Source organism: Taurulus bubalis (genome assembly GCF_910589615.1).
Source record: "Taurulus bubalis genome assembly, chromosome: 17".
NCBI lineage: Eukaryota > Metazoa > Chordata > Actinopteri > Perciformes > Cottidae > Taurulus > Taurulus bubalis.
The window spans coordinates 13,888,550-13,909,171 of record NC_136605.1 but is presented as its reverse complement, the minus strand read 5'-3'; the positions used below and the strand labels follow the sequence as shown (position 1 = coordinate 13,909,171).

Below are 20,622 nucleotides of genomic sequence, written 5' to 3'. Positions count from 1 at the left end.
TTGTGTGTAAAATGCAGTACATTCCAAAACTACCAGGATGTTCTACATTCTGGTCACATTTTGCAGTAAGCAAGCCAGCATGCTTTTCTGTCTATTCTAAGGCCACAATCCTCTATGCAGGAGATACATGAGCCAGCGGGTCAAAGTTCATGGTGCATTGTTATGGCAAAGTAGTATGTACTGTTGCATGCATGGGCAGCTGCATACTAAGAACAAAAAGAAAAAGGATGTGATTTTTCAGTGAGAAAGCATGCACAATACCAGACCACAAAATCAACGCAGCTAAATGGAATTCAGCGAACATCAATGTTATTATTTACACCTGTGCCTTTCCTACTGTGGTATGTCAAAATGTCCATGAACAACTCTGATATGTCTCAAGATAAATCTGAGAGGTTTATTAATAAGAGGAACAAAGAAAAAACTAAAGCATGTTGCCATAGTAATTCTTATGTTTGTCTTTAAGCAGGTGCTTTGTTGTACAGTTCAATTACTGCATCTCACTACTGCATTTTATTTCTAAAACTGCACTGCAACTTTTATTCAACTTTTATTTTTTAAGTTGCTTTTTATACTTTTATTTTGTTTTTTGACTGTTTTAATGTTTTCTTAACTGTTTTTAAATCTGCATTATGTTTTGATGCTTTTAATGGTTTTATGTGAAGCACTTTGAATCGCCTTGTTGTTGAAATGTGCTATACAAATAAACTTGCCTTGCCTTGCCTTGCCTTGCCTTACAAGGCAACAAGAAAAATGGCCTAACCCGTAACTACAGCTGTAAGATGTATGTATTGGAGGCCAAAGTACAATAGAAGTAAGAAGTTGCACAAACAGTAAAATACACAAGAAAAGTACCTCAAAATACTAAATGAATGAGTAAATGTACTAATTACTAATACTAATAATTACATACTAATTTAAAATATGATTTATTGAAAGCCAATTAAATAGCTAACAGCCTTCCCATAATTTCAGTGTGGTCTGTTTAATGAGACAAGCTGCCCAGTGACCAATACATTAGCTTAACTTAGCCTCCTGCTACTGCACTGCTTAGTGGTCAGGGAAAAAAACATAAGCCGAGTCGGTCTCCTGGCTTCTTTATGTGCCTCTACTTGTTGTTTATTTTCAGTAAATACTCTGCATAGATACTAACAGTCCCAAAAACACCGCAGCACAGAAACAAAAAGTGACGTTTGCTATCAGCAAATTTAAATTGTAGCCTCTCCTGACAGTTCAGGACAGCACGTGTGGATTAATACAGAAGATAGACTACTCACATATAGAGACTCTGACGCTGGCGACTGTCAAATGTGTGTTTCCTGAGGTTAGTAAGCGCTGCGTCCAGTTTGTTAGAGCTCCACAAGCAGTCGCACACTTACTCCCTGAAAAGAGGACCTTATTCCAACGTTCGCCTTTCCCGCACACACGGTCATATTTTCCGTTGCGACAGTAACGTCACGTGGGTCGATCCTTATATGGTCAAAATGACCATATATGGGATCTGTCAAACCGCCGCTTGAAACCCGCTCCAAACCCCATGCTTGAAACTGACTATCAATATAAAACAGCACCACTTAGTGGCCACTGACAAAAAATACAACAATAAAGTGAATTAATTTAAAAAAGAAATGTTACTACTGCTATACTACCACAACTACTTGTAGTAAGCTAGCTTACGGCCACTACCGATTGTAAAGAAGAAGAAAAAGAAGAAGAAGAAGAAGAAGAAGAAGAAGAAGAAGAAGAAGAAGAAGAAGATAAAAAAAAGCATGCTCCAACCAATTTCCAGTGATTTACTCTGCTCACTAATACTTTTACACACTCTTTACAGCATTTCAGCTGTTGCTCTGAATATTTCTTCTTTAAGCCTGTTCTTTCCCCCGCTCCTATAGCTATACAAAAATACTGTCCATCTCTTAAGTCCTCCTGTATTGTGAATCCTAAAGTACAGTGGTAAAATATGTGTTTTGGGTTCACAGTGCTTTGAGAACCCTGTAGACCAGAAGTAACTGAGTCTGTAGGCAACCAGAAAAAACCTGAAAAACTAGACACCTGCCATTTGTGGAAGAATGGTGGTATGAGCCCATTGTCCTTGAGATCACATGACTCCATTATGTGAAAGGGAATATTTTGCCTGAGTGCAGTTGTCTGCTCTGTCTTTCTTTTCTTAGTGTTAGTTGTGTGTGTTCTTAGCTGTTAGTTGTGCGTGTTTGTCTTCAGTCACTGACGATGAAAATCATAATTTTTCTAATGTGTACGTCCTACCTTCTTCCTGTGAAGCCTGAAGACATGGACCGCTGTAAGTAAATTAAACACTACAATTCTGGAAGACACCGGTCATGATAGTGGGCTATTTGTAGATTGGCTAGTCTTGGTTTCTGTTGACTGTTTTTCTTTTTAACAGACGCCTATTGTGAAAGTTGTCTAACAACAGCACGAGGTATATGGTGAACTATTCAACTATATTTTCACAAGCACAAGAAACAGAGGTTTAAATTAAAGACACTGAATTATCTCTGCTAATTGTTTTGATTATTTCCTTTGACAGAGATTGAGAAAGCCATGACGGAAGCCTCAGCTGAAAGCAGGCAGACAGTAGTGGAGAACCTCATCAGTGGGGGTGTCTGTAAGAAACTGTTGTCCTACAAACATGACCACGTCTCTATGGACCAAATGACATCCGCCTGCATGCACTTGTTAGGTGAGATCAGGAGGAAGTGACAGTGGATTTACATAAATTTTACACTTACTAATTAATAATCTATTTTGAATCTCCAATCCAGAGTCTCAGTATGACCAGTTCCATGAAGCTTTGGTGAATAAAGAACCAAAACATCTGGATATCGTCCTGTGTTATGAGCAGTCCATGGCATGTGTAGGGGTGAAACGGCAGTCTTTTGGGGTAGGTTAAAAATCTAATTGTGAAACATAAATATCCATGTAATTAGCCTAAATTGCTCATATGAAAACTTATTCTGTGTAACTTTTATGACAGAGTTCCAAAACCACCTTCACAGAACTTGACATTGAAGCGCTACTTTTGGACAACAAGGCACATGTGCGCATTGCTCAACCTGTACGCTCTAAAGATGAGTTGTGAAAACAGCAACCTCATTTTGATACTGAATGTTTGATGGCTTGTTGTTATGATGCTGTGTTTTTGTGTGTCATTCAAATAAAGACATTATTGACAATTATTGTCCTGGGCTGTATTTTATAACCGACATGGCCTCACCTTTCAGCAAATTAAAATATTACAAATAATTTTAGACCCACCATAATTTATATTAGATTAAATAAGGCATATATATTGAGTGTTAAGAATAATCATATAATCTACAGTATATAACATATACATATATACATCATATATATATATATATATATATATATATATATATATATATATATATATATATATATATATATATATATATATTTGGAATCTTTTCTACCTTGGTTGAATACACTGTGCGTCAGGGTAGTGATACAGTCAAAATATTTTTTTATCCAATTGACAAACCATTTCAGATTCAATTCAGCACAACCTGCCAACACAGCCACAGGCTGATATCGTGGACATCAAACATGGTCCCGACAGAAGGCTAGAGGAGAGTTAAACAACTTCTTATTGACCCTCCAAACCCACTTACTGCTCTCTGTGCATTGTCCTGTCTGCACCAGTAAGATACCCTGTGAAGAAATGATATGAATGCCTGTGTGATGGTGAGTAATTGGTTATGTGATAAAACAACAGTTATTTAGGAATATGTTTCTACTAAACTGGTGACCCAGTCTCAAGTAGGGGCCATACAGTGTATGTAAAATAATATCATTACTATCAATTATCAGTATTTCATCTTAAACTGTGCACAGTCCAAATTTGATTTATTTTAAGATTGCCACACAGTAAAACAAGGGCCAGGGGAATACTGTACACAATGCACATAGTGTAAAATGGGGAGTTAATAGGACCAGTGGCTCATTTTGTAACCCTGAGATGAACAAAACGACAACTATCCTTGCTTTAACAAATTAGATGATTTAAGATCTAAATGATGAGGCAATCGTTCAACAAAGATCTCATTCCATATTCCATATGCACCCTTTCCTTTCCTCTGCTACCTCTTTATCACCTTGCTGCGACAAAAATAATAATCCCTAAAATATTCTAAAACCATTGAATTCTCGGTATGTGAGTAAAATGGTTGACAATGGAATTACATGATTGGTAATTGCAACATGAGCAGGTCGCGTGCACCATATTGGGACGTGGCCGACGCGCAGTTGCTAGGAGGCGCTGTTGGAGCCCGGAAGAGTTGAACATGATGATGATAGGCAACCCGAGATTGAAGGAGAAACACAAGGTGCATGTTGAAGCTGCACTGTGTTGTTTCCCTGCGACATTTGTACGCGTCTAACACTCCCGCCGTCGGGAGAAAGGAAAGGAGATATCACTTTTTATTGTATTTGTCTCCTCTTTTTTTGAAGGTAAGAAATGGATATCGAGCAATATGCACGCGGGTGTAACGTCATCCACGGTCACTCTGCCAGGGAACATCTGGACTAAAACCTCTTTATGGTTTCAAACGATGCCGTAAAGTATCATTTAGATTAAACCGTAAAAACCTCCGGTACCAAGCTTGCTCTGTAACAGCTGGGTAACGTAAAGAAAAGGAAACCCTTCCCACCTCGACCGTGCTGTCACTGTAATGAATCTATGCGACTGGCGACCACTAGGTTACTGACAGCATCGTAAGGACCCCAGGTTGAAATAAAAACCTAATGTACTGGATCAACTATAAAGAGTAAACGACACTAATTGCAAAGCAGCTTTCATTGGAATGATGTTTTCATCTATACAGCTGTGCGCTAACGCCCCGTGTACACTACCTGTCTGTGAAGGGCTGTAATGTCCATTTGCTGACCGGCATTCTCATAAATGTAAGCTGTATTGATAACACGCGATACCATTTGCATTTCCGTGACACACGGAAATGGAAACCGGCCACCAGCGAGGTCTGATAGAAAGGAATGACAGGAATGTGATGAGTTTGATGAAACCATGAAGGGCATACAGACCCTCTTTTGTTGTAAGGCTGTTTGCCCTGCTCTTCCACATGTGATCCCAGATGATTTCCTCATAGTCCAGTGCAGTCTAAATCCACTGACTAATCCCACACTCTCCATTTAATTTAACAGCTGGGTGACGAGGGCTACATGGTGTGTGTTTCCTATTCAGACTGTGGATGTGTGGGTGTCCAGAGATGGAAGACTATGAGGAGTTCTGCCTGCGGAGTTTGGCCGTACTGCAGGAGGAGGGGAAATTCAAGAAGACGACCTGTGAGCCACTGTGGTCCCTGAAGGCTCTCTCTGTCATCCGCTTCCATGGAAGAGCTGCACTTTCACCTCTGGTGAGGAAAAAATACACATGAGACAACATGAGACATGACATTAGAACTTAGGGGAACCAAAACAAGATATAGCTAAACTAATTACATTTTCTAAAGTTGCTTCACGAAAAGTAGACAGAAATCGTAGCTAATGTATGCTTTTCAAATATTTGGTTATTGTCTGGGTCCAGACATTTAAATACGCCAACTCTGTTGGCCAATATGCCAACAACTGATATCAGGCAAGGTTTTTATCAAGAGCAAGTAATATTGTTGACTGTCTGCTTCTTAATGATAGAATATTTGGTTGGTTGCACTATAAATCTGTATATCTGTCACGCTGGTGCTGTGGCTGTGTTTTTGTTTACATTGTTCAGTCACAGTAAAATGAGAAGGATGTATATATATATTTCAGGCATAAACCACAGATATAGACAGAGGTACATTATCACAGTCTGAAGTGAGTTAAAGGTAACTTTTAGGCCTACATAATATATCTGAAGAACATTGGGCTGAGTATCGTTCCAATTAGTTTAGCAGTTGGCAGGGGAACGAGAGTGGACATAATTGATGACGAGGAACATCAAGGCTGTTTGATGTTAGTCAGGAGAATCCATCTAGTGACCGCTGACAAAACAAGTGCTCAGTAATAGCCACATGATAAAGAGGCTAATGTGAGGCTGAGGATTGTTGGATATTTCTCTTCTACTTAACCGGAGGAGACGCAAACATTTGTATAGCAGAAGATGAGCGAGTGTGTTATCAGCAATGACGGAAAATAGATCACAAACAAACCTCATGAAATACATTTTGTGTTTTAAAAAACGTGCCATAAATAGTTCTTGAATAATCTTTTCTCGTGTGTTTGTGTGTATTTTATTTTTCCAGTTGAGTGCAGAGCAGCGTAGTGAGATGCGGGACCACAGACAGAAGGCGGTCCAGCTGGAGGTGAATGTGCAGAACATGCAGAATAACAACCTTATGGCCCGGGTTCAGGGCATACTGGACCTGGCTCAGGTCAGTAGCACAGTCTGGTCCTGGGTACAGACCTATGAAGTCTATGAAAAAATGAATACGGAAGATGTTTTTTTAAATGAGTGTGATGTTGTGCATACCTTACAGTGTGCACTAAATAGGCTAAATTAAATAACAAAATCCATATGCCACATCCAAGTGCTTACTAAAGTCATACAACATAGATGTTGCCACTCTGTTTAGAAAATAAAACATGAAGCCACTTTGTTTATATCAGAAACACCCTTCATCAAAATTTCTTAAATATGCCCACATGTGTAATTGGACTGTGTGTCAGTCCCACGATGTAGCACACAAACTAAATTACAGTCTGTCCCAGAATCTCTTGTGACATTTGCAGACTTGGATACAGGTTGTCTGACTCAACACTGTCTCTGGTAGGCTGTGCTATTTTTACCTGATGGTTACAACTGCGTGAATACAATGTATTTCACCTGAAAAACAAACATCAACAACAACAATCAAGACTGGTCTATTTAAGAGATCTGGATTTATATCAAACATGTTACTAGTCTGAAATTAATTTGGATAACATACTTGACTTTTTTTGTTTTGGCACTGGATTGTCTGACATTTTTTACATTTAACTGTTTGTATGTCAGTGATGAATGAACTGCTTTAACCAATGAGATTTGGGGTATACAATTCCTTCAGCTGGTCATCCTTTATGGTTGCTTTTGATTTGAACAATTGTTTGATGATTGATCATCATTGTCTCTGCACAGGCACATAAAGGACCAAGTGAAGATGTTGAAAAGCTGCCAGTTTATCAATCTGCGACAGTCAGTGGCTACACCCTGGTCACCGACTCTCCTGAACTTCCCAGAAACGCTGGATTTGGGCTTCAGACAAATGAACAGCCATGCTCTGAGGCCCCCATCCTCAACGGCTATAACGCAGTGGAGGAAGTGACGGTTGAGAAGGAAGAGGAGAGTGAGGAGGAAGAGGAGGATATCAGTTTAGACAGCCTTCTTAAGAGATCAAGGGAGTATGTGAAGAAAGAGCAGACTCAGCAGGAGTCAAACGTTGTCCACACAGTCACCAGGACTCCCCTACCGGAGACTATCTGTGACAAGGAGAAGAAGAGCTGCAGTCCCATGGGTGACACAGGTTTTGAGTTTGGATTCAGTCTGCACCATAGCCCTATTGGCCAACCTCAAACCCAAATCCAGGATCAGACTCTGTGTGACCCCAGTCCCCAACCGCCTGGCTGCCTCTCACCTAGTCCGCCCGATCGTTATGCTCGTCTCCCAAGTCCCCAGTCCAGCATTATCCCCCGTACACAAAAACGCAAACCACGCCCATTTTCTACAGGGAACATCCATATTTCTTTTCCCATCGGCCCAGCAGACCTTATACCCCGAAGTCCGGTGAGGTCAGAGGAAGGTGCTGGTTTGGCGGACTGGGCAGAATCTCTCTCAGGGGCCATGATGCCCCCCAGTCACAGGGGCTCGGTGGGGAGTGAAAGTGATGGTGGTGTTAGCAGTGGCAATCGTCGATCCAGCCACTGTGATACAAGTTCATTGCAGGAGCCCTGTAGTCCCATTAGTGCCTCAGGGTTTAGCCCAATGGGACACCTTGACCATCTAGTTGCAGGTTTTCGCCGGCGCTGCCACACTTTGGACAGCCAACTGCATAACTGCCACTCTAGAGTTGAGCACATAGACCGCACACAGGAAAGGGTTCCTCGCTTCATGGCAGGAGTTACATCGATGGCTCCAAATTGGCGCACCCCTCCAGCCCCCTTAAACCAGTCGTGTGAGGTAGATACTCCCTCGTCATCTCTGCCGAGGCCCTGCATGACTTCTGACTTGGCTCAGGTCACACTCAGAATGGAGCCTAATGACCCTCAGGGGACAAACAATGGAAAGATCACACCAACTGTCCTCAGATATGCAGCTGAGGCACAAGTCAACAAGACAGGTGAGTCTCTCTTGTACTGTATTTACTAAACTCTACAGACTGAAAATATTTCATTTCCACAGAGGTCACAGTTTGTCCGATTGACAGCTTTAAGGTATAAAGTATGATTTTCGGTTCATTTATTTGTGCAAATCAACAGAGGAGACCCAGAGGCGAGCACTGGCTCTGGAGGACATGCAAAGGCGTCTGGAGGAGGAGCATTCCTTGCAGATGTCTCTCCTCCTGGCTGAGCAGGAGAAAGAGCAACAGCACCTCTGTCTGGTCAGCACGTTACATCACAGATTCTCTATTCTAAATAGAAGTAGATACCTTATTTTTTGTGCAGTGCTTTATCAGTTATTTTACAGATGGCAAGAATTATTTAGTTTTTTAGTTGCAACGTTGAACTGTAAATGTATTCTCTTTCACTTAGGGTTAAAGTACTGAAATGTTTGTCTCCGGTATACGCATGTGTGCAGGAGCTCGAGGAGACAGATAGAAGACTGAAGGAGCAGTGTGTGCGGCCTTTGAGCGGGGATGCTTGTGGGTGGAACTGTCGGTCCGTGAGTGACAGCCGTCCTGTGGTGAGCCCTTCCTGCCCAGGACTAAGCCTTGCGCACACACCATCGGAACCATCACAGAGACACAGTATGGGTACCACTTCACCATGCTCACTTATTACTGTGTTGGAGTTTGTAAAACAGTGTTGACAAAAGACAAAAAGATTATTTTGGTCTATTCATTCTTATGATTACTACTTATATTTCGGACAACTCTTCTTTCACCATTTAAACAAGATAAATTGGAGAAAGAGCTGCATATGAAGTCTGCGTGTGACGAAGCCGCAAGTGACGGCAATTCCATACCTGCAGACAGCTCAAACACCGAAATTGAAAGTATGTTTCTTTCTCCAGGTTTTCCCAGTCCTGTAAATTCCAGTGTGTCCTCTCCCTCTGTCCAGCCTCCCGTTTATCAGTGGGGACCCACATGGGCAGTTAGCAAACCTCGAACGAGGCTCAGTCTGGTAGGTATGCATAAGTAGACATGGTGTGTGTGATTGCATATGTTACACATGTTGGGATCTGGCTGTTGCAGGTTTGGTTAGTGTAATGTATTATTGATATTAATACAATTGTTAAAAGCAATAGGATTATTAACATAGATCAATAATATCGGGGCACCACCCTGGGACCAGGGACCAATAATCAAACTGTGGATTAAGTCTCAAAATTGGTGTTCACTCAAAATGTAAATAGTTAAAGTACGATTCCACATTCAGAGTGAACAGTGAAGGTTTGAATCAGCACTGACTGTAAAAACAACTACTATTATGAACAATACTTATCAATAATATTGTAATTCAACATACATCTATTATACAATTGAAAGCATACTAAACCTAAAAGCAACAAAAAAGGCATGTGTGTGTGTGTGTGTGTGTGTGTGTGTTTGTGTGTGTGTGTGTGTGTGTGTGTGTGTGTGTGTGTGTGTGTGTGTGTGTGTGTGTGTGTGTGTGTGTGTGTGTGTGTGTGTGTGTGTGTGTGTGTAGGAGGGGATAGAGAAAGAGAGAGCATGGTGGGGTAGGTGACAGTCAAATGAGTTACAAGGTAAGGCTCCACAATGGCAGCGTGGCCGTGATTATTTAAAGCAGGAATGAGACACACAATGCAGATCCTCACCGCAGTGAGAATCTTCAGTAACTGCAACTGTATCACACAGAAGCCTGACTGGTGAACTCAGGATAAAACACCACGGCACTGGTGATTTAACTGATAAAATGCGGTCTACCAAATTTACTCGTGTTGGCAGATTTAAACACATCACAGCTCAGCAGTGTGGGCCAACACTATTACAGCAGCAGGCAAACAATTATATTTCACAGCACTGACCAGAACTGTAAAATACATAACATGGTAACAGTGACGTTAAACTTAAACAATCAAACCAGGTTACAACAACAAGTACACTGGACTCTCACACTGGACAAATCTCACACTCAGCTGAGTTTTTTAATGCCTGATGGGGGTTTGGCACGTTTTCATAGCTTAGGCTTTTTTTTTTACATGTCGACCTCTCATGGTGAAGTCTCAAAACATATTAAATGGAGGTTTATTTTCTCAAACCCTCTCTGTGCTTCTATCTTCACGTTGCCATCTTCTTGTATCATCTTGTTGTCCAGGTTATGACCGCAGAGCAGCAGAGAGCCTTCTGTCGAATCGGCGCCATCATTCGCGGCTTCCTCACTCGCAGACTGCTCACAACAGAGAAGGTCAAACACCTGCGGCAGACCATCGTGGTGAGATTACACATTTCACACAAATAACACGCTAAAAATGTGCACAACCAATTGAAAACTGCCATGTGATTTTTAATAAGGAGTTCATTAATAAATGAATCATCATGTTAGTGACTGGGAAAAACTGTATGTTTAGCAATGTGTACTGTATATATGTGTGCTTAGGATACACAGGAGTTCATCCGTTCGTTCCAGACTGAAGCTCCACAGAAGAGAGGCCCCTGCTCAGCACAAGATCGCTCCCTGCAGGAGAGAGTTAGAGCTCAGGTATGAATGTGTAGTTACTGTCTACAGACAGCAGAGGTCCATCTTACTTTGTGTTTATGTGTGCATCTTCTGTCCCTCAGCTACGTGCAGCCCTTTATGACGTCCATGATATCTTCTTTGAAATGCCTCTCTGGGATCGATTAGCATTGCTGCAGCAGGACAGGGAGCTCCGAGCAGAGAGGAAGCTGCGAGACATGGTAACCTGTCAACCAATCAATCACATATCCATATTTGATCCGAAGAACGTGACTTGTGTTGCTCCTAACTTGAATTTGCAATCGTACTTGGACAATTTGTGTAATGATTAATTCTAATTGGTCTACTAGTTGATAGCTGGTGGTACTGTAAAAGCTTATCACGATGAACTGTATTTATATTACACCTTGATTACCACACGTACAAAGGGACACTATTTGGTGACAACCTGCCTCATCTTATACCGTCAGTTTCAGTGCTTCTGTCATAAACCATGATCCTTATTGACTGTATCAAAAGGAGAAGGCCAAAGGCCCCAAGGAGAGAGTGGTTCTGTCTGCTGCCACACAGAGGTCTCTGGTCAGGAAAAAGAGGTAAGATGGGAAAGAGGAACAGAGCCTAACATTTAGATGCTAATGTGTTTGATGATGAGATACAGGGATCGGCAGGGTTTTTTTGTATGTGTTTGGTTCTCCTCCAGGGTCGGTGAATCGCCGTCAATGGCTAGAAAGAAGCAGCAGAAGCCAAAGAGCCCCACTGCTAACAGGTGCTCTATACTGTCTGGTTTTGATCGTTATACTGCAATTTCCTGTGTTGAATGTTTTCCAGATTTTTTTTTCTCTAAATACATCCCTTCTTCATTCCCAGAGTCCTGAAGCCAAGCCAAGGCCCAAATTCTCCTGTGCCAGGCCAGCTGAACGGCCAGGGGTGAGACTCGTTTCACCATTACTGCAAAGTGCCTTATCGTGCTGTCATAAATCACATAAACTGCCACATAGACCGTTCTACTTCCAATAAAGTGTGTTGCCTTACTTCAATCTGTGTGCTCCTTTGGACCTAAGCTCTGAAGTCTCTCCTGATTGCACTCTTCATATTTCATATGCTGATTTATAATGTATTTCGCGTATCAGCAATAATCCAGAAGTGAATGTCATGCTTGACAATGAACTGTAATTCCAATACGTTATGTGCCTCAGCTTTCACAGATGACTTTAAAGCCAGCAAAGTATGACAGTGGCTTATTCTTCTCAGGAGCTGGCACAGAAAGACCCCAGAGGAGAGAGTGAGACGCTCAGACAGCCTGAAGAAGCAGCACTCGGTGGGTTAACAGGCAACTCAACTTCCCCCGACCTGTGAACTTGAATTTTTTGTCTTTGAATACAAACTTTGCCCCACGGAAAGTCCAGTCTGTGCTGCTAATATGATTGTAACTTCTGAAACTCAAATGATTGTATTCACTACCATACTTGAGCTCATTGGTATACATCATCACAATGTCTTTGTGTTTTATTGTTGGAGCTTTCTGAAAAGGTTTTTGGTGACAACAACTGAATTGAACACAAAACTCACATGGAGGTTGATACTGTCTACTAGGCACATTTTACACTTTAAAGAAGAAGACAAATCAAGTTAGTCTATTTAAATGCAAGCTAGAAGAAGGTCAGAGTTAAAGGGAAATCATTTGTATCCGTGCCTAAGAGCATTGCCTTTTCTATCTGTAACATATTAGCATGCATATATTTACAGGTTGTGTTCATAAACATCCAGTGCTCATAGCTGTATGATAATTTACAAAATTTCTTTCATGCTGACAGCCACATGCAAGTATTTAAGTGAGTATAATGCATTCATTAGAAGTGTTTTGTTCAAGGGCTTTAAGTACCTGTTTGTGCTTTGTTTCTTCATTAAAAGGTGCTCAGTTTACATTACGCATTACTACATTGGTGAGATATATTTTTTCACAGTGGCGCACTGTTACATTAATGTAGCTTCACACAACAGGAGATGCACAGCAGACAGAGTCAAACTAAATGATGGAGACGATTAAGTCAAATGTATGCCATGACTGTACGTTTGCCCTCATTGTCCTCTGCCCATGTCAACACTGAGGGTCAGACTCTAAATATAAGAATATTCATGTGAATATATTATTGTTAAGGAATTGGTACACCCACTAGTTCACTGTGATCCCACACAGACTTAATGTCGGCGTCAATAGTATTCAGTGTCTTGATGTTGTTTGCTGACATTGCTGTACTCTCTTTAAAAAATGTTTTTGCTTTTTTATTTTAAATGCCAAATTGTCATGTTTTCTATGACCAGAATAAATTCTGAAATTATTTGAATTTTCTAAACTGTATTTGCTTCTGTGATCCATCTTTTCAAGCATATAATGACATTAAGTTATTATTGTTCTTGGACAGTAATGAGAAAGAAACTGATCACTGGGCAGAATGATGCCTGTCTCTATTTATGGCCGATCTGTGTGTCTGCATGTTCCATTTGTATTGCATCAGTAAGTAGCACGAACAGGTATAATACATTCCATTACCATGCGTCCTAAATGAATAACAACACACCTTTACCAAACCTGTTTGTACTGGAAGAGCAGTCATTATCAGGACAAACCGACAAATCGTTTTTGATATAAACAGCATCTGGATTGTGTAGATTATTTCTAGATGTATAAAATTAGGTCCAAAAACAGCATGACCTTGCAATGGCAACGTTAATGTCATATCAGTACTACCTAGATACTGAGTAAATCAGCTACTAACACACATAATTACACATCCTTACACAATGGCACGTTCGGTTTCAAGAACATAAACTGGTTTGGACACACCCAGTAGAACACGGTGCATGTACTCGGGTACGAATGCAATAACAATGTCAAAAAGTATGCAAAACAAGGACAAGCCTTTTACTCCATATTTGACTCTTCAGCCTGCATTGCATTATGGTTAAATATTGGTCTGACATAGCTGCTTGTTTCTCTTCAACAATGTTGTTTGTGTGTTGAAATTGAAATTGTTATAACTTGCTGGTGCATGGTACAAACAGCAGCTTACTCACCAATGCACACATGGATGGTTATTATAATCACCTGGATAATTATCATATACAGTTTAGCTAAAAAAAGCTGTTTGATAGATAGATATTTATTTTATTAATCCCGCAAGGGGGCATTTTTATAAAAGCTGCTGTCACAAACAGATTGTGTGTAAACATAATGTATAACTCCCTGATAGCAACAGCAGCTTACTCACCAATGCACACACCCAAAAGAAACAAACTCATGCAAACAGTTTATCCTGAAAAAAAACAAACCTTCAGGCAAACAAGGTCAGCCACTTATTAAAAAAAGAAGGTTCACTGGTGATCTGATATATTGCCACTGATGTTATTGTCTCTGTGATTACTGTTCTATTTCTATTTAGTTAATATAGTGACTCAAACTGCATTGTTTTTCTTGGACAGTAATGAGGAAGGAACTGATAACGGCAGAATGTTGCCTGTTTCTATATATGGCCCATCTGTGTGTCTGCATGTTCCATTGTATTGTATCAGTAAGTACTTTGAAGCATGAACAGGTATAATACATTCCATTACCATGGATCCTAAATGAATAACAACACACCTTTACTAACCTGTTTGTACATGAAGAGCAGTCATTATTTAAGACAAACTGACAAATCCTTTTAGATATTAACAGCATCTGGATTGAAGGTCATTTCTAGATGTCTAAAATTATGTTAAAAAACAGTATGACTTTTCAACCACAATGTTAATGTCATATCAGTATTTACTCCTCATAGATGCTGAGTAAATTAGCCACTAACATGCAGAATTACACTTCCTTACACATTGAAACGTTCTGTTTCAAGAACATACGGCTACAGTGTGTGAACACACCTGGTTTTTAACTGTCATAATTTATAATATATAGAGTATTTGTGGTGTATCACTAAAAAATATTTGGAACTGTAATGTAGATTTGTGTCAAGACATTTAATTGTAGGTCAAATCTAAGACGATAGGATAAAAGTAAGAAGAATTTGACAAGAATAAAGTTGGAAAATCATTTGTTTATCTCACAATAAAAACGGATGTTAGGGAGAACCTTTTACATCCTTTTACAAAATAAAAGGATAAAGAAGCCAAAGTACATGTGGCACTTTTAAAGTAGACTTTATTGGACAATACAACATGTCAGATGCTTTAAATACATTTAGAATCAGTGTAGATTAAAACATAACAATTATTTAGTAAATAATGAGAAACCAGATAGGCTGGTTTATTCCTATCATCTATACAATTTCTGATATATGAATTAACACACTAAGAAAACAATATTGTGCAGTAAGCAGGTTTTGTCCTTGAACATGAAAGAAAAAAGGTCAGATTACATCATCACAATGTCTTTGTGTTTTATTGTTGGAGCTTTCTGAAAAGGTTTTTGGTGACAACAACTGAATTGAACACAAAACTCACATGGAGGTTGATACTGTCTACTAGGCACATTTTACACTTTAAAGAAGAAGACAAATCAAGTTAGTCTATTTAAATGCAAGCTAGAAGAAGGTCAGAGTTAAAGGGAAATCATTTGTATCCGTGCCTAAGAGCATTGCCTTTTCTATCTGTAACATATTAGCATGCATATATTTACAGGTTGTGTTCATAAACATCCAGTGCTCATAGCTGTATGATAATTTACAAAATTTCTTTCATGCTGACAGCCACATGCAAGTATTTAAGTGAGTATAATGCATTCATTAGAAGTGTTTTGTTCAAGGGCTTTAAGTACCTGTTTGTGCTTTGTTTCTTCATTAAAAGGTGCTCAGTTTACATTACGCATTACTACATTGGTGAGATATATTTTTTCACAGTGGCGCACTGTTACATTAATGTAGCTTCACACAACAGGAGATGCACAGCAGACAGAGTCAAACTAAATGATGGAGACGATTAAGTCAAATGTATGCCATGACTGTACGTTTGCCCTCATTGTCCTCTGCCCATGTCAACACTGAGGGTCAGACTCTAAATATAAGAATATTCATGTGAATATATTATTGTTAAGGAATTGGTACACCCACTAGTTCACTGTGATCCCACACAGACTTAATGTCGGCGTCAATAGTATTCAGTGTCTTGATGTTGTTTGCTGACATTGCTGTACTCTCTTTAAAAAATGTTTTTGCTTTTTTATTTTAAATGCCAAATTGTCATGTTTTCTATGACCAGAATAAATTCTGAAATTATTTGAATTTTCTAAACTGTATTTGCTTCTGTGATCCATCTTTTCAAGCATATAATGACATTAAGTTATTATTGTTCTTGGACAGTAATGAGAAAGAAACTGATTACTGGGCAGAATGATGCCTGTCTCTATTTATGGCCGATCTGTGTGTCTGCATGTTCCATTTGTATTGCATCAGTAAGTAGCACGAACAGGTATAATACATTCCATTACCATGCGTCCTAAATGAATAGCAACACACCTTTACCAAACCTATTTGTACTGGAAGAGCAGTCATTATCAGGACAAACCGACAAATCGTTTTTGATATAAACAGCATCTGGATTGTGTAGATTATTTCTAGATGTATAAAATTAGGTCCAAAAACAGCATGACCTTGCAATGGCAACGTTAATGTCATATCAGTACTACCTAGATACTGAGTAAATCAGCTACTAACACACATAATTACACATCCTTACACAATGGCACGTTCGGTTTCAAGAACATAAACTGGTTTGGACACACCCAGTAGAACACGGTGCATGTACTCGGGTACGAATGCAATAACAATGTCAAAAAGTATGCAAAACAAGGACAAGCCTTTTACTCCATATTTGACTCTTCAGCCTGCATTGCATTATGGTTAAATATTGGTCTGACATAGCTGCTTGTTTCTCTTCAACAATGTTGTTTGTGTGTTGAAATTGAAATTGTTATAACTTGCTGGTGCATGGTACAAACAGCAGCTTACTCACCAATGCACACATGGATGGTTATTATAATCACCTGGATAATTATCATATACAGTTTAGCTAAAAAAAGCTGTTTGATAGATAGATATTTATTTTATTAATCCCGCAAGGGGGCATTTTTATAAAAGCTGCTGTCACAAACAGATTGTGTGTAAACATAATGTATAACTCCCTGATAGCAACAGCAGCTTACTCACCAATGCACACACCCAAAAGAAACAAACTCATGCAAACAGTTTATCCTGAAAAAAAACAAACCTTCAGGCAAACAAGGTCAGCCACTTATTAAAAAAAGAAGGTTCACTGGTGATCTGATATATTGCCACTGATGTTATTGTCTCTGTGATTACTGTTCTATTTCTATTTAGTTAATATAGTGACTCAAACTGCATTGTTTTTCTTGGACAGTAATGAGGAAGGAACTGATAACGGCAGAATGTTGCCTGTTTCTATATATGGCCCATCTGTGTGTCTGCATGTTCCATTGTATTGTATCAGTAAGTACTTTGAAGCATGAACAGGTATAATACATTCCATTACCATGGATCCTAAATGAATAACAACACACCTTTACTAACCTGTTTGTACATGAAGAGCAGTCATTATTTAAGACAAACTGACAAATCCTTTTAGATATTAACAGCATCTGGATTGAAGGTCATTTCTAGATGTCTAAAATTATGTTAAAAAACAGTATGACTTTTCAACCACAATGTTAATGTCATATCAGTATTTACTCCTCATAGATGCTGAGTAAATTAGCCACTAACATGCAGAATTACACTTCCTTACACATTGAAACGTTCTGTTTCAAGAACATACGGCTACAGTGTGTGAACACACCTGGTTTTTAACTGTCATAATTTATAATATATAGAGTATTTGTGGTGTATCACTAAAAAATATTTGGAACTGTAATGTAGATTTGTGTCAAGACATTTAATTGTAGGTCAAATCTAAGACGATAGGATAAAAGTAAGAAGAATTTGACAAGAATAAAGTTGGAAAATCATTTGTTTATCTCACAATAAAAACGGATGTTAGGGAGAACCTTTTACATCCTTTTACAAAATAAAAGGATAAAGAAGCCAAAGTACATGTGGCACTTTTAAAGTAGACTTTATTGGACAATACAACATGTCAGATGCTTTAAATACATTTAGAATCAGTGTAGATTAAAACATAACAATTATTTAGTAAATAATGAGAAACCAGATAGGTTGGTTTATTCCTATCATCTATACAATTTCTGATATATGAATTAACACACTAAGAAAACAATATTTTGCAGTAAGCAGGTTTTGTCCTTGAACGTGAAAGAAAAAAGGTCAGATTACATCATCACAATGTCTTTGTGTTTTATTGTTGGAGCTTTCTGAAAAGGTTTTTGGTGACAACAACTGAATTGAACACAAAACTCACATGGAGGTTGATACTGTCTACTAGGCACATTTTACACTTTAAAGAAGAAGACAAATCAAGTTAGTCTATTTAAATGCAAGCTAGAAGAAGGTCAGAGTTAAAGGGAAATCATTTGTATCCGTGCCTAAGAGCATTGCCTTTTCTATCTGTAACATATTAGCATGCATATATTTACAGGTTGTGTTCATAAACATCCAGTGCTCATAGCTGTATGATAATTTACAAAATTTCTTTCATGCTGACAGCCACATGCAAGTATTTAAGTGAGTATAATGCATTCATTAGAAGTGTTTTGTTCAAGGGCTTTAAGTACCTGTTTGTGCTTTGTTTCTTCATTAAAAGGTGCTCAGTTTACATTACGCATTACTACATTGGTGAGATATATTTTTTCACAGTGGCGCACTGTTACATTAATGTAGCTTCACACAACAGGAGATGCACAGCAGACAGAGTCAAACTAAATGATGGAGACGATTAAGTCAAATGTATGCCATGACTGTACGTTTGCCCTCATTGTCCTCTGCCCATGTCAACACTGAGGGTCAGACTCTAAATATAAGAATATTCATGTGAATATATTATTGTTAAGGAATTGGTACACCCACTAGTTCACTGTGATCCCACACAGACTTAATGTCGGCGTCAATAGTATTCAGTGTCTTGATGTTGTTTGCTGACATTGCTGTACTCTCTTTAAAAAATGTTTTTGCTTTTTTATTTTAAATGCCAAATTGTCATGTTTTCTATGACCAGAATAAATTCTGAAATTATTTGAATTTTCTAAACTGTATTTGCTTCTGTGATCCATCTTTTCAAGCATATAATGACATTAAGTTATTATTGTTCTTGGACAGTAATGAGAAAGAAACTGATTACTGGGCAGAATGATGCCTGTCTCTATTTATGGCCGATCTGTGTGTCTGCATGTTCCATTTGTATTGCATCAGTAAGTAGCACGAACAGGTATAATACATTCCATTACCATGCGTCCTAAATGAATAGCAACACACCTTTACCAAACCTATTTGTACTGGAAGAGCAGTCATTATCAGGACAAACCGACAAATCGTTTTTGATATAAACAGCATCTGGATTGTGTAGATTATTTCTAGATGTATAAAATTAGGTCCAAAAACAGCATGACCTTGCAATGGCAACGTTAATGTCATATCAGTACTACCTAGATACTGAGTAAATCAGCTACTAACACACATAATTACACATCCTTACACAATGGCACGTTCGGTTTCAAGAACATAAACTGGTTTGGACACACCCAGTAGAACACGGTGCATGTACTCGGGTACGAATGCAATAACAATGTCAAAAAGTATGCAAAACAAGGACAAGCCTTTTACTCCATATTTGACTCTTCAGCCTGCATTGCATTATGGTTAAATATTGGTCTGACATAGCTGCTTGTTTCTCTTCAACAATGTTGTTTGTGTGTTGAAATTGAAATTGTTATAACTTGCTGGTGCATGGTACAAACAGCAGCTTACTCACCAATGCACACATGGATGGTTATTATAATCACCTGGATAATTATCATATACAGTTTAGCTAAAAAAAGCTGTTTGATAGATAGATATTTATTTTATTAATCCCGCAAGGGGGCATTTTTATAAAAGCTGCTGTCACAAACAGATTGTGTGTAAACATAATGTATAACTCCCTGATAGCAACAGCAGCTTACTCACCAATGCACACACCCAAAAGAAACAAACTCATGCAAACAGTTTATCCTGAAAAAAAAAAAACCTTCAGGCAAACAAGGTCAGCCACTTATTAAAAAAAGAAGGTTCACTGGTGATCTGATATATTGCCACTGATGTTATTGTCTCTGTGATTACTGTTCTATTTCTATTTAGTTAATATAGTGACTCAAACTGCATTGTTTTTCTTGGACAGTAATGAGGAAGGAACTGATAACGGCAGAATGTTGCCTGTTTCTATATATGGCCCATCTGTGTGTCTGCATGTTCCATTGTATTGTATCAGTAAGTACTTTGAAGCATGAACAGGTATAATACATTCCATTACCATGGATCCTAAATGAATAACAACACACCTTTACTAACCTGTTTGTACATGAAGAGCAGTCATTATTTAAGACAAACTGACAAATCCTTTTAGATATTAACAGCATCTGGATTTAAGGTCATTTCTAGATGTCTAAAATTATGTTAAAAAACAGTATGACTTTTCAACCACAATGTTAATGTCATATCAGTATTTACTCCTCATAGATGCTGAGTAAATTAGCCACTAACATGCAGAATTACACTTCCTTACACATTGAAACGTTCTGTTTCAAGAACATACGGCTACAGT

General features: G+C 38.8%; 1 protein-coding gene across 1 annotated transcript; it reads left to right on the top strand.

Moving 5' to 3' along the window:
* The first annotated feature begins 4,359 nt into the window (after positions 1–4,359).
* Positions 4,360–13,224, top strand: ccp110 (centriolar coiled-coil protein 110). Its single transcript, XM_079232830.1, has 14 exons — positions 4,360–4,491; positions 5,243–5,414; positions 6,282–6,410; positions 7,154–8,351; positions 8,491–8,612; positions 8,810–8,984; positions 9,245–9,354; positions 10,510–10,626; positions 10,792–10,893; positions 10,974–11,090; positions 11,389–11,462; positions 11,570–11,635; positions 11,737–11,796; positions 12,121–13,224. Exons 2-14 carry the CDS (start codon positions 5,250–5,252, stop codon positions 12,194–12,196), a joined length of 2,511 nt encoding a protein of 836 aa, XP_079088956.1. The 5' UTR covers positions 4,360–4,491; positions 5,243–5,249; the 3' UTR covers positions 12,197–13,224.
* The last annotated feature ends 7,398 nt before the right edge of the window (positions 13,225–20,622 follow it).